Here is a 14393-nt window from a genome sequence, read left to right on the forward strand (position 1 = left end):
TGGATAAATCTGCGATCATTTTCTGTATGGTCAATGGGAAGATTTTTAAAGAGAGAGAGGGGATAAAAGAAATCAACAACCACTCAAAGTTTCTGGAGTAAATCTACGATCAACTTTGTACATTCTGCATAATCACCTTAATACGATCAGGTATGGCAGCAATGATTTGCTCAGCTAGTGTTAAGACTCGTACTTCTTGCTCCCCTAAAACAAAAGAAAATATAGTATATTTGCGAAATAAAGCATATCATTGGAAACACCAATCTTTCACAAGAAATTCCAAGATTATTTAATACCCTATTTTTGAATAGGCATAGTGAAATTTTTGTTAATATGGCTCATTAGAGATTTTTATATTTTCTTAGTATGATTCTTCAGAGAATCTACATCCAGAGGCAAACTAGGCCTACTAGTTTGGTAATAGCAAGAGGAAAATTCAAGAGCGCTTAAAGGCGTAAGAGGAGTTTAATACGAAAAACTTTACATAAAATAAAAAACAGTTTAGTATAAAAAATTAACAACTTGCACAAGATGAAATAAAAAGGTATTAATTAAATGAGTTGCTTGGAACAAAAAAGTATAATGCCTGCGTTCTGAGCAACTCTTCTATCATCAGTCATTCACAGAAGTGCGCCTTCTTGTGCATTCTCACTTTGTAGATAAAATTGCCAGAGTCCGCTGAGCCTCCAGGCGCCACCAGATCTATTTCCTTCATAGGACTACGAGATGCTAACGATAGAGTGCTGTATAGTGCTGTGCAGTGCAAAGGTTATCAATAGTTGCAGAGAGAGAAGCTAAAAGTGAATTTGCTAATACATAGCACTAATGACAGAGGCCAATAAAATAGCTTGCATGAGCCAAAATATCATGCATTATCAAATTTCTTCGTTCGGAAAATAAAAGCATCAATTATAATTGATCTCTCATATTTCATTTTAAGAAATTGTTGGCAATTATTACTTATATCATGCACAATTCGGCTTCATATACACATAAAATTCAGAGGGGTTATGACTCAATCTGCCCCCTTTCTATTTCTACCACAAATAATTTTCTTTGGTACAAGAGATTGGGCCACAAGCAATGAGATTGCTAGACAGTTTTCTCATGGTAGCTCTATACAGAAAAAATATTGTTGCGACCCTCTACTGTAAAGGACTGATTAAATCCCTGTAATACACATACATTCTTCACATTCCAATCATATTTCTTTTTTTTTAAGTCTACATGTGAAACATCATTTGTGTTTCACAGAGGCTATTCATCACGATTAATAGGCATGAAATTGAGATGATAAGCAAAACCTTTCTAGAGAACTTGAACACCAACAAAGAAAACTAAGATGGGGGATTTTGGAGATAATTTGACTTCATGTAATGGAAGGAATCATTCTATATAAGAGTTGAATCCTCTGGCATCTTTGGCATACTCAATAAAGGTTTGAATGGTGCTAGTGAAAGCTCATGGTTTGGTCATCTACTCCTCTAAAAATTGCATGCGCCTTTCTGCCGCACATGTGTTTTCGACTAGTAACTATTTCCAGACAAGACTTCTTTCAAATAAAAGTAGAATGGTAGATAGATCTCTTTCCTGGTAGTATTGACTAGAGTACCTGTATAGCGAGAGTATGGACAGATGTGAAACTCCGAAAATCCATCAGGCCTTCACCGATGCCTCCGTGAATGAAGTTAGGGCCCAGAAATGCAGCCAACCTATGAATTTCGAATGTCCAGAGCGATTTTTAAATACAATTGTTACGAACCGCCGTTTATAAAGCATGTATTTGGCTTACTTTTAGCATAAATTTACTTATTTTTGCAAAAGAACGCTCATTTATGTACATTCTTGGCCATCTTGGTTAGAATTGAACTCTGTAGGCTGGCAGTGAAATTTTGTGTGTTAGAAGTTGCTCAGAAGGGTGGCTGCAATTTTGGGCCCTAAGCCCTCCATCAAGCAATCTGTCCATAATCTCGCTATAAAGGTACTCTAGTATTGACTGTTCGACTAACAATAGGAGTTTTTAACCTTAAAAAACATTGAAAAGCTGTTGAAATGCACAAATTGGGAATATCTCACATAAAATATACAAAAATATGTGTTAAAGAAAAAAAATGGGCACCTAACTTTTATTTTATTACAAAATTTGGTGAAATGCTACGTACTGAAAATTTATGTACAGTTTTCATTAAAATTCATTGAAAAAAAGTGATGAAGAGCTCACAAAAGATCAAAATGGCATTTTCACGCCCAATAGTATATTTTAATAGTTTTATTGTAGCGGTTCTCCTCTTTCAAATCAACAGGGATTTTTTTTTTAAACAGTCAATAGTACTGGGATTCTGGTTCTGCTAAATGATATCCAATGGACAGATGTACAGTAGTAGGGTCGTTGGCAAAAACTGTGATGAGAATCAATACTAACCAACATTCTCAGATGTCTCAGAAAAACTCGTTGAAGCACCGACATCCAGCATGGGTGGACTCAGGGTTTGAGAACTTGACTTGAAAGCAACTTGGCCTGTGATAATTACTCAACTTTAATTTGTGCTAACAAAAATTTTGATTAAAATGATATCGCCAAAAGTACAAAAGCAAGGCAAACAAATTGCGAAGGGTTATCGTGCATACAAGTTGTTTCTTCAGAAACAGCTTACGAATTGGACGTATTTCTATCAAACAGAACTATGTGCAGGGGGACAGATGGGGTGCGCTTGTTAGCGCTTGGGCCATAAGAATGAAAGGGAAATATAAAGCACCAATGACGAAGCCGCCGTCGCGCCTCTCCCAACCGCCGTTTAACTCATGAGCTCTGTCCACAAGGCTCCAGATACATGCCCATGGCTCATACACTGTGCACTTAGTTCTATTTGATAGAACGTGAAATCCCGCTTCTTCAAGCCAGCAAATGGAACTGTGAGCCAACTAAGTGCGGCACCCATGAGCCGTGGGCATGTATCTAGAGCCTTGTGGACAGAGCTCATGAGTTAAACGGCGGGTGGAGGAGGCGCGACGGCGGCTTCGTCACTGGCGCTTTATATTTCCCATTCATTCTTTTGGCCCGGGCACTAACGAGCGCACCCCATCTTATCCCCTGCACATAGTTCTGTTTCATAGAAATACGTCCAATTAAGCTTATGATAAGAGCATAATGACCTTGATCTAAATGAGGATGGCCCTGCGACACCTGAAAATATTTTCCTCCTATCTTGAGAAGTTCTCTTAAATCACTTAAACATTTTTTTGAACAAAATGCTTTATTTTTTAATATCCGAAGTTTTTAAAAACCTCCTTCCTAGGCAATTACTCATTTAATAGAGAGATAATATTTGAGGCATTTTGAGAGGTTTAGTTCATCCATTTGACAGTATTTTATTTTAGCTGATGTGATTAAACCAACCTCTGAATGAGGGTCTGGAACGACAAAAACATATCATATAAGCCAGATTACCTGGTCTGTTTCACTGGCATACTAATCATGTCATTAATCTGTAAGTATTAGTCAGTTATTTTACTCAACATTTTCAATAGTCATTGTACAAAACGCCACTTTCCAACTTGTACCATTTTTTTCACCTTATTCCTTAAAAGCAGCAAAACTTGTTCAGGAGGAATGAAGCTGATTTTATTTTACAAGAGTGTTCTGTCAAAGAAAAAATGGTGCGGTGAAAACTGTGAACTAAGATGAAAGCAATGGGCACATGCTTGCACTTAAGTTCAATTGGTCGTTTCTTCAAGAAATTTTAGAGATTGATCCGAAATGTATTTTCCTGATTTGACGACCACCAACCTGATGTGGGAGTCATTCTTGGGCCTAAGGAACGTTTTGCATGGACTTTGGATTTAAAAACCAGCAAAGAATTACTACATTCAAATTTATTCTAGATTCATTCTTTCATCAAAAAAACGGGACTAAGTATTAAAGCTCTGAGCTGACTGATCTTTTTGTTGATTTTTGCTCATTTCTAGTATCATTGCATATGTACCTTGTTGAAATAAGTTTTCTTGCAATTTTTTAACAATGAAAGTTATTGTAACTCTATCATGAAATCTGCCTTGCGAAGGAAGAATGCCGTATGAGCCTTCAGATGATGCCAAATTACCTTTGATAAAGTATGAATTTTCAAGGGAATTGTTGAAAAATTTTCTTCAAATTTTTTAGGGAATTTATTCAATATCAGATGTAAACTATTTGAAGATTTCAAGAGAAAACATTCACAATGTTCCTGAAGAATGAACATTTTATTGGAGGAAATTTGGTAACTCTCGAATTTTCAATTAGCGTTTTTCCTTAGCACGGCAGAAATACTGTTAGGAATACACTTAGAAATAAGTAGTGGGTGGGGTGGGCTCTTACTCTCAATTAATTACTGCTAAATTGAGCACCCTGATAAAACCTTCTTAAACTCTTAATTTCTGATCTAGTCATAATATTCAGCTCAAACTCTAGGCTTAAAATTACTTAGCTTACTCTTAATGTGCATGCTTTGGCCTAGGAGAATTTAACTTTCTCCTCTATTCAAATACTTTGCAATGTTATGTTGCATGCAAAGCAGCACTCCAAGCAACTTACCAAGAGGTGGTGCAGAGTTTCTTAAGAATTTGCAAAAATGCATCACTCGTACGAAACATTGTGCAGAGATATTTTACGTCTATATAAGGATAAAACCGATAGTTTTGCTTTGTGAAATTAGTGTACTCAGCCTTCATTTTTGGAAATATATTGATACCTATGATAAATCAAAATGATAAATTTAAACGAAAAAAAGCAAGAAGAAAAAACTTACAAAGTGCAAAATCCATCTCACGGTCCGGCAGCTGATGAGTGTCATGGGAGATGTCCAAGGATATTCCAGAGTCAAATGTTGAATCTGACATTGGAGAGTTGAGAGGGAGAGACATACTTCGATCTAGGCGATAACTAAAATAAAATCAAACATTTCATTTAATATACTGAAGTATTAATTGAGATGAGAGGGGAAGAAAATCTCTCCTGGAAATTGTCTTTCTGTGAAGTTGATGAAACTAAAATGTATTACTACTTTCATCATCCTGAATAAAAGTCTTACGGACGCTCAATCTTAGTGAATTCCAAAAATCTGGTTGGGAATTCCATGTACTGTTTTTGAGATATTTGCCCCTCAATTTTAGAAAAAATGTTGCAAGCAGATAGAAATTTTAGGTAAATAACCATGTTGACAGTCCAACAGCCAAAAGACTATTGAATCGCCATTTGGACGTATTTCTATCAAACAGACCTATGTGCAAGTAAGAAATATGGTGTGTGCTCGTTAGTTCTCTGGCTATAAGAGTGAATAAGAATAATGAAGCGCCAGTGACGTCAGCGGCGAAGAAACCGTCGCCGTTGTCGCTCGTGGGCTGCTTTAACTCATGAGCCCTGTCCACAACGCTCTCGTCCCATCCTCGCGGCTCATGAATCCCGCATTCAGTTGGCACATAGGTCTGTTTGATAGAATGTAATATCCCGCTTTTCCAATTCTTCAAAAGGAATCACGCACACTTTTACATTGCTTCTTATGCAGCTTCGACGAGCACACCCCATATTTCTCACCTGCACATAGGTCTGTTTGGTAGAAATACGTCCATTTAATGGAAGAATTGATTAACTCAGGATTAAAGTATCTTTTGGCCAGCAACCTACCTTGAGAACTTCCGAGCATCAAAGTTACAGGACAAAGAATTTACGTTTGATTTATTAACAGGTGATGCAGCGGCAATGAGACTCTCTGCTGATGAGGATTGAAAAAAAGTAATGTTTTCTGCTGCTGCTGTTTTGATTAGATACCGCGATGACGGTTGAGATCTGTTGTTTGTACTGAGTATACTTGCAGTGCCACCTAAAACAGAGATATTTGACTCATTCATCCATATGAATTACGATAGAATAAAAACATCTGCTATGAGAAAGATGAAAAAAAAAGCAACAGGTGCTCTTGAATTTTTCTGGTTACTTTTATTTGATTTCATTTTTTATTTGATTTTTTGTTTTTGCACTAAGAGTTTTTGGTTGGAGCAAAAAAAAGATGCCATACTTCGAGCAAAAAAAAGATGGCATACTTTTCCTTATTTTTCATATTGTGACATATAAATATGTATATGGCTGTTCTAATTTCCCTCCCTGTCTCTGTCTGGTGTCTGTATTCTTATTGGTAATCTTACCTGATCCCCCAATAGGAATACAGACACCAGACAGAGACAGGGAGGGAAATAAGAACAGCCATATACATATTTATATGTCACAATATCTAGAGCTCTACAAAATGTCCAAGTTTTTGGAATTGAGACCAGGGAATTCCTGGACACAAAAAAAATCAGGGACTTTTTACGGATTTGATTGTCCATTTTTATTTTCTCAGATAAGGGCTGTATAAACTTACTTTCTCAATAGACTCTCGACAAGCAAAATTACACCTGCAGAGAATTGGGAGGACAAAATTTTACCTGGATCCGTAGACTGTGAGGTTTCACTCGTTTCTGTCAGATTTGGAATGTTGACATGAAGTTCCACACTGAGCACTTTGTATTTTTCCATTCCACACACATTCCTACAAAAAACAGCAAATGAAATAATTTAAAGAGAGAGTACATTTAAATTTTAAAATGAAGGTAAAACAAAAGTTGATGTAGATGGATTTCAAGTTTCACTTATCCCTGAGGAAATGAAAGTGAGAGTACAAAAAAAGTTTAAAAAGTTGAAACTGTATACCTTGATGCAGCATCAGGCCGAAGGAACACCCCCTCATCTTTATTGCTCATCAAATTACTATCAATGTTTGTTAAAAGGTTTGTGGTTGATACATCTGGAAAAAAAATGAACCAGTCTTAAAATTAACATAAAACATTTTTAGAGCTGAAAATATTTTTTCAGCTCTATACTTCAGCTCTTCTCACACCTAGGCGAGATAAAGAGATGTGAACAGCGAATCAAATGTTTGTCCTCTACTAAAATTGAAATGTTTTCAACTTGGGACATTCCTACTGAAAAGGAAAGTGACTATAATATCATTTACAATTTTAGCAGTATGTGTGTTGAGAGACTATAAAAGAAGACACAAGTGACTATGGGATGAAATTACCACCTGCCAAATTAGACGGGGAACCGTTGTCTGTGCTCATATTCTTTTTCCTTGCATCCTCAAGCCTTTCAACTTCACTGGCTAAAAGTATATGAGAGTTAAGTCTGGCAACATCCAGTGGTGACTGCGCATACACATTCATGATTGATAAAGCAGAGCTATTCCATTGATATAAAAGGAGAGCAGTATCGCGGTGACCTTTAGCACAAGCCCATGTCTGGAAAAGAAAAAAAAAATTATGTTATAAATAGGAAGGTATCAGAAAAAAAGAATGAATAGCAGTCCGGAGGAGCCTAAGTGCCTAACAATGGGAAATTAATACATTAAATTGCATGAAGGAATATCTTACACACATTGGGGCAGAAACATTCTTAAAATTTTGAAACAACCCAGCCTAATGATGATTTGACGCGCACGGTCTGACAAAAAGAGTTTCGCAAAGAAACTATCTCAAATTTTCACCTACGATGTTTGGTATTCAAAATTTTTGGTTTGAAATGCACTTTAAAGACCTACATTGGCACAAAAATGAACTAATCACTCAGCAACTTAGACTTTGGGAGCTTACTGTGTTTTTTGTCAAAAAATCCAAATCTAATTTCTCAGTTCAACTTGGTAAAAGTTGCTTGTATGAAAAATTGCTGATTGCATTATATAAGTTTTCGTTCCCTAAGGACAGTCACAAAAATGAAATACTTTTATGGATCCTTACAAGAGGAGTGAATCCTTTATCATCTTGACACAAAGCGTCGACTTCCGAGTCTAGTATAGTGGATGAATTTTCCGCTCTCCAGTGTAACATTGCACAAACAAGTCTGCAACAGATCACAGTGTATTATTCAGATAACAAGGCATGGAGTACACATATTTGCCTATTTGACTACTCACTCAAAGAGAGCTTGATCTTTTGAATCTGGGTGAGAGACACCTTATTCAATAAAAGGAAATTTGATACAAAGTTTGGGCATTTAAGGCAGTGAATAGGCGTACAACATAACTTCTCCTTCCTCCACTTACGACTACACCACTTTGGGAGAAGAGAGCCAGCTTTGTGCCCATCTCTTGGGTGAGCGTCCACGTAATATTTTCCATACGCGTTGACTGTTGATACAAATTTTCGTTAGTCTCTCTTTATCCGTTTGGTCGATGTGCATAAATCATGCTTTCATCATATGTATTGATTCACTGTTTGTCCAAGAATTTGTTTGTGCAGCTTAGTAAATAGATTTTGTTATTGAAACTTGACATATTTCATGATTAACAAATAAATTATTTTCAAGTTTGTCCTAAAAAAAGGTTGTAACTTTTTTCAATTTTAAGTACAAACGGGTACATACATGTACGTAAACTGAATAAAAAAGATTGATAGGATAATAAGATACAAAAAAAAAAAAAAAAAAAAAAATTGATCAAATATTAAAAAACGCAGCGCACCTTGAATAGCCAAGCGCTGCTGCAATGTGGAGGAGTGTCATCCCGTAATGTGTTGGGCACCATCTGCTAGTGATTGAGTGGGCAGTCTCACACCATTCTCGTGTACTTAGTCCTTGACAATATGATACTAACTGCTCTTCAAAATCACGTCGACTCAGTAGTCGTAAGGCCTTATTTGGAGAAGGAATGAAACAAATGAGGGAATTCATGAAGGTATTTCTTTCCCACAGTGCATGAATTAAAAATTGAATTACTTGAAAAGCTTTTGTTTAACATATTTACTCAAGTTATTTTTACTTCATCCTTCAAATCAATGCATTCCTTTCGCTCAATCCTTTTACTTTTATTTTCTTCACTTGAAAGATGTTTAATTTGCTTTGAGGTTTTTGTTCTATTCATTCTATATTTTGTGCCAGTCCTCATACTGTCCTCAGTTCTTGCTTTTTTCTCCTTTTTAGACTCTCGCTCAAGTTCCCTATTTGCTGACAGAAGAGAAACTCAGTAAAAAAACTAAAAGATAAAAGGATACAATGTATCAGGTTAATCCCGTTGAAGGGAAAGTTTCTGTAATATAGCTTAAGACAAACGAAACAAAAAAAAACATAAGAAGTGCCATGTAAAGAGCACATTTCAAATGAAGAGCCTAATATCATAAATTAGCACTGTGAACATACACACATAAACACAATGCGCACGATAAATACAGTGTTCCAGAAATGGGTAATTAGTAAGCAAGTTTAATTTCAGTGTTTAAAAGACTGAATTAGTGAGCCAGACTAATTTCAGTGTTTGAAACACTGAAATTAAGTTGGCTTACTAATTAAGACAAAACAGACAGCGTCTTACTGAATGCAATAGGTGGGCCTTCATAAATAGTACAGCCATTCTGCCATACTAGGGAAAAACACCTATGAGCATTCGAATGTTGCCAAATTTTCTCTCAGAAAATATTTCTTTTTGAAAAAAGTTATAAAATTACAGGCAAAATTCTCTGAAAAATTGGAAGAAAAATATTAATAAATTTTCCTGGAAATTCGTGATTTGTCAAGGAATCTTTAGCAACATAATTAGGCTCATACAGCGTTTTCTTAGTACAGTAAGACCTCGATTTATCGGATTTCACGGGAGTGGAGGTCGACTCTGTTAAATCGCAGAATCCGCTGAATCGCGCTAGTCGGTCCTGCTGAAGGGACCGGATGATCGATCCGTTAAATCGTGGAATCCGTTAAATCGCGATCCGATAATTCGAGGTCTTACTGTACAGCATTTTTGGGTCTCATTAATTCAGAAAAATGGCTGTGACTTCGGATCAGGGGGCGTTGTTGTTAACTTTTGGCGTTCATCACCTACTGCACTTTTTGACAACATTTTAAGCCTTCAGCATGCAATATTAGCTATTTTGTTGGATCCTGGTCAGCCCCATGAGGCTGCAGAAAACTGAACCAATCAGAAATGGGTCCATCAGTTCATATTCTCCATACAAACGTAAATTAGACCATGTTGAAATATGTTTGCTTTAACAAGAGTTGAGGCAGTGCCATGTTGGGAATTTTAAGCTTAGTATAGAGATATTCGACAGAAGAAATCAAAAGGACTGGCCTATTTCTTTGCTTCATCAAGATTTTTTTTATATAATATGAGCTTTTTCATGTAAACTGAATGAGATAGTTTTAAGAAGAAACATACCTGATCAGAGCCAGTATCAGGTTCTTGTTTAATTTGTAGCTGAGCGTCCACAGCCTCAAGTCGTTGCATGAGCGTAAACCTAAGGAGATTGTCATTTTCGTAGTCATTCTCAGCTGACCAGCTTCGATGCCTGTCTGCGTTTGAGCCACCTGAGTATCGTTCCTCACTTTGGGCGGTCTCTGCCTCTGATGGCGATGTTTTATATTCAAACATCACTGAATTGGAGATCACAAACCCATTACAAGCAACTTGTAATGATGCTATTCCAACTTCGTGGGCTGAAAGAGAGGAACAAGTGGGCATATTTAATCACAGATGATCTTGTACTATTTAATTTTTCCGAAAGGAGACATCCTTGATAGATTGCTCGAGAGTCCAAAAAATCTAAATTATAATGATATTTGAAAACCAATTTTGGAGAGGGTGAGGAGCTGCAGCCTTAAAAAGATTAGAGGTATTCAAATGCTTTTAAACGCAACTGAGCGCAATCTGAGCAATTGGTACAATTTTTGGGGCACCCTATGTAGAAAAATAATGAGCTCAATAAAAGTACAAACCTGGGCAATAACAGCGCAAGACTCCCATTTGAACTAAAGTGGTTGGTACAGGCGTAGAATCAAACAAAACTGTGTAATTGGCAGATGCTGAGTGCCATGGTCCAGTGACTAACACTTTGATGCCACCCTGCAACGTTCATAAGGAAATCTCATTAATTTTAAAGCCGATGCCTCAAAGACTTACACATAGCACTTTTGTTCAATCACATGTGGTAACATCAGAAAATTTGTTTTAAAATAGGTGTAGTAACGCACTATGAAGAAGCAAGTTATTGCTTTTAGAAGCGACTTTTTTTTTTTTTTATTTGATTTGCACAAAATAATTAACAATTGTACAATAAATGCATTTAGACATGTAAAATGTCTTTAAAATGCTTAATTTTAGATTAGCTTAACTTATACTAACTATTAACTAAGATTTAACTTAATGTGTACTACCTAAAACTAACTGGAGTGTAAATAAAACACGATTATTATAAAATAAAAATGTCTTTTCATTTTAACTGAATTACGGCGGGCTGACCCGTCCAAAAATCAAGTGTCTCCTGACAAGTCTTTCGAGAAATAGGAGGCGCTCAAAGATTTTAATTGTTATGGAAAAATTTTTGAAAAACCCTGGATTCCAAGCTCATGGGTTTTCCTGCGTTTTAATCTCCTTATGCCATCATCCTTGAACAGCAGTGCAAGCGCTTCTGGATTCAGATGGTTGTGTAAACGATTTTCGTAGGAGATATGCATTTTTGTAATGTAATCCTCTACAGAGTCAATGTCGAGATCCGCTCTTATATCCGCGTTTCTCTCATACCATTGAGCTTTAGCAATATTTCTGAGGATTTTCATTTGGATTATTTCTATCTGGTTGAGATTTGTTTTGGCTGCGCAACCCCACAATTGGCAGCCATAACTCCATATGGGTCTCAACATTGACTTGTAGAGTAATAGTTTTAGTTTGAGGTCTAACTTAGATTTTCTGCCTAGTAGCCAATACATGTTTAAAAATTTTAATTTAATTTGAGCTACTTTTTTTTGATATGGTCTTTCCACCTGAGTTTGGAATCCAGGTGGAGGCTTAATATTTTGAAACTTTATCTCTGGGAATTTGACTATTTCCCAAATGAAGAGGACGATGATGAAATTTTCTGTTTGTGAAAACAATTTCAACAGATTTTGAGGCATTTAACTTGATTTTGTCTTTAACTGTCCATTTTAGAAGCAACTATAATTTATTTTTTTAGGAATTTTGACCCACTCATCAATTTTTTCAACCTTAAGACAATAGGAAACAATTATTCCTTTGTTAATTCTTACCTAAAATAGGCTGCCCTCATTGAAGCTTTAACTTCGATGACGGGCTATCAATAAGTGGCAGAAAATCGGAAATTCAGATAAATGTGCCATTTTTTTACAAGCATCAAGGACAAAATGCTTAGTAGTGCATACAACGTCTGAGAAAGGAAAGACAGCGTTGGTGGTATGTGTTGCGACAATTATAAAGAAATAAACTTTTGGCACTTAGCCTGTTATTAATGGTGTGTCTCCAATTATTTGAGTGAATTTTTTGATTCATTGAGGATTTTTTACAAAAAGACTTTTGTTTATGTAAACAGGCATTTTGTTTTAGCATGAAGTACCCTTACCTCCGGGTAGGCCCAGTCAGGAGAAAAATCCGAGATATTTAGACTGCCTTGTCTGAACTGCTTTGCAGATGATTGCTCTTGACTTTTGCCGGTGCTTGGTGTGGTTTGCATGGAAATCTGACCATCGCTCTTATTGCTGTTACTTCCATCCACTGAAAAAAAAAATTCAAGCAACCCCCATCAGTAATTCTGAAGTATTTCACACGGACTGATCACTACAGTTTTCTGGTGACCTTGCTCAAAAACTGACGATTAAAAATTCACCCTCCAGTTACATTCAATCATATTGATAATCGTTGATCAATCATATTGAAATATCAGGGAAAAAATAAATCCGGTATTGAAATATTCAATTTATCAAATTGCACTGGGAGAAGGGTTTTAGACAAAAACTTGCTTCTAAAAGAAAATTTGCTTAACAGTTGGGAAAGATGACTAACTAACACTTCATACATCTTGGTAAGGAAAAAGGAAACTTGGAGGGGTAGGCACACTTTTCTTACCAATTGAATCATGATTGTTGGAGTCTAAAATTTCCAATTCCGGGAAATCTCCCAGCATATCAAATGCATCCAGATTGACTAGCACATCATCATCAGAGACGGCAACATCAATAAAGTCCATAGAGTTAATCAACACATCATCATCACCAAGAATTTTTTGACCTGCATTACTAAACCTGGAAAAAATCACATGAGAGTAATTTACAATATATGCCCAATTCCAACCGATTTATTTAGTTAACTTGGGAAAAATTAAGATTAACAGAGATTCCCACCTTCCCTAAACTCTACTGTGAGAAATAATGAAAAAAAATAAAGTTAAGTTCCTTCATTTATATAAGGTTTACGGTCCTTGAAGAAAAGCAAAACCATGCACGCAGGTATGTGACAGTTCAGAGTGAAAGTTATAAGAGAATGGTGGGAAAAATGTAGATTAAGGCAAAAATATTTTTTGAGGGGTAAGAAGTAATTTTTTTTATTAATATTACAAAGTAGCAAATACTTTCCCCTTGAACAATAGACTTCAACTGAATTTTCGATCACTTATAATAAACAAAAAATTGCAATAAATGATTAGTGGAAAATAGTTTTTAAAGGGCAAACAAAACCTAATCAAGGAAAGATAAGAAAGACTAAATCGGTAATAATAAATTACAGAAAAATGAGTGATGCGTACCTATTATCACAGAGAGGTAAATTAGCAGATAATGTTTGTTGAATCTCATCATGAGACAAGCCTAAAGTAAAAAAATTGTTTCGCATATTTGCAGTGTCTTTGTCATACGACATGCCAAACTCCTTCATATCCAGCAAAGATAAATCAATTCCTTTCTCTCCTTCCCCAGAAACTTTTTGTCCTTTACGTTGTTTAGGGAAAGATTCAAAGCTAGGTTTGGGTAGGAGATTATTGCTGTTCGTGGCATCCATCTTATCTGCTAGTTGCTCAACTTCAACCCTTGTATTCAAAGCTGGTTTATTGTTATTGACTATATTCATGTTGGTTGATGGGGCGTTGAGACTGACCCCTGAGTCTGTGCCTTCGTTTGGATGACTGCAAGTAACTTGACAAGAATTACTTGTCATTAGCTGAAAAAATACCCAAAGCATAAATGAATCACTAAATACAAAAAGGACACATGTCCAGAAAACCAAATTGTTCAGGAGACACAAAAAACTGTTTCTTTCGTGGTAGATATTTTTCGGAAAGTCGTTGTGTTTAAAAAAATATCTACCACGAAATAAACAGTTTTTGTGTCTCCTGAACAATTTGGTTTTCTGGACATGTGCCCTTTTTGTATTTAGTGATTCAAATAGGAATACATTAAAAAATTGAGGCAAACAATTTGAAAATATACCTACATGTCAACTGTTTGGCAATGCTGTTGAAATTTTGCGAACTGACTTTTGTTTTATAAAGCATCTCTTTCAGAGTTGTTCTCATTCTGTGACGATTAATCAAGAATAAAACATTTTTGGGCTAAT

At 36.0% G+C, this 14393-nt stretch overlaps 1 protein-coding gene across 7 annotated transcripts in view; it reads right to left on the bottom strand.

Annotated features, from left to right (window-relative positions):
* The window catches only part of Camta (Calmodulin-binding transcription activator), a 322129-nt gene that overhangs the window by 21029 nt on the left and 286707 nt on the right, over positions 1-14393 (bottom strand). For 4 of the 7 annotated variants that reach the window (XM_019045120.2, XM_019045122.2, XM_019045123.2 and 1 more), the window contains 14 exons: positions 13588-13997; positions 12912-13087; positions 12409-12560; positions 10772-10898; positions 10215-10492; positions 8529-8698; positions 7807-7909; positions 7095-7311; positions 6725-6818; positions 6460-6563; positions 5660-5855; positions 4785-4918; positions 2423-2518; positions 137-204 (listed from right to left, as the gene is read on the bottom strand). In XM_019045120.2, the coding sequence (XP_018900665.2) occupies positions 137-204; positions 2423-2518; positions 4785-4918; positions 5660-5855; positions 6460-6563; positions 6725-6818; positions 7095-7311; positions 7807-7909; positions 8529-8698; positions 10215-10492; positions 10772-10898; positions 12409-12560; positions 12912-13087; positions 13588-13997 (2325 nt within the window). The remainder of the gene's footprint in view (positions 1-136; positions 205-2422; positions 2519-4784; positions 4919-5659; positions 5856-6459; positions 6564-6724; positions 6819-7094; positions 7312-7806; positions 7910-8528; positions 8699-10214; positions 10493-10771; positions 10899-12408; positions 12561-12911; positions 13088-13587; positions 13998-14393) is intronic. The other 3 variants (XM_019045124.2, XM_019045126.2, XM_019045121.2) reach the window with 2 other exon arrangements.

This window comes from Bemisia tabaci, chromosome 2 (genome assembly GCF_918797505.1).
Source record: "Bemisia tabaci chromosome 2, PGI_BMITA_v3".
Classification (NCBI taxonomy): domain Eukaryota; kingdom Metazoa; phylum Arthropoda; class Insecta; order Hemiptera; family Aleyrodidae; genus Bemisia; species Bemisia tabaci.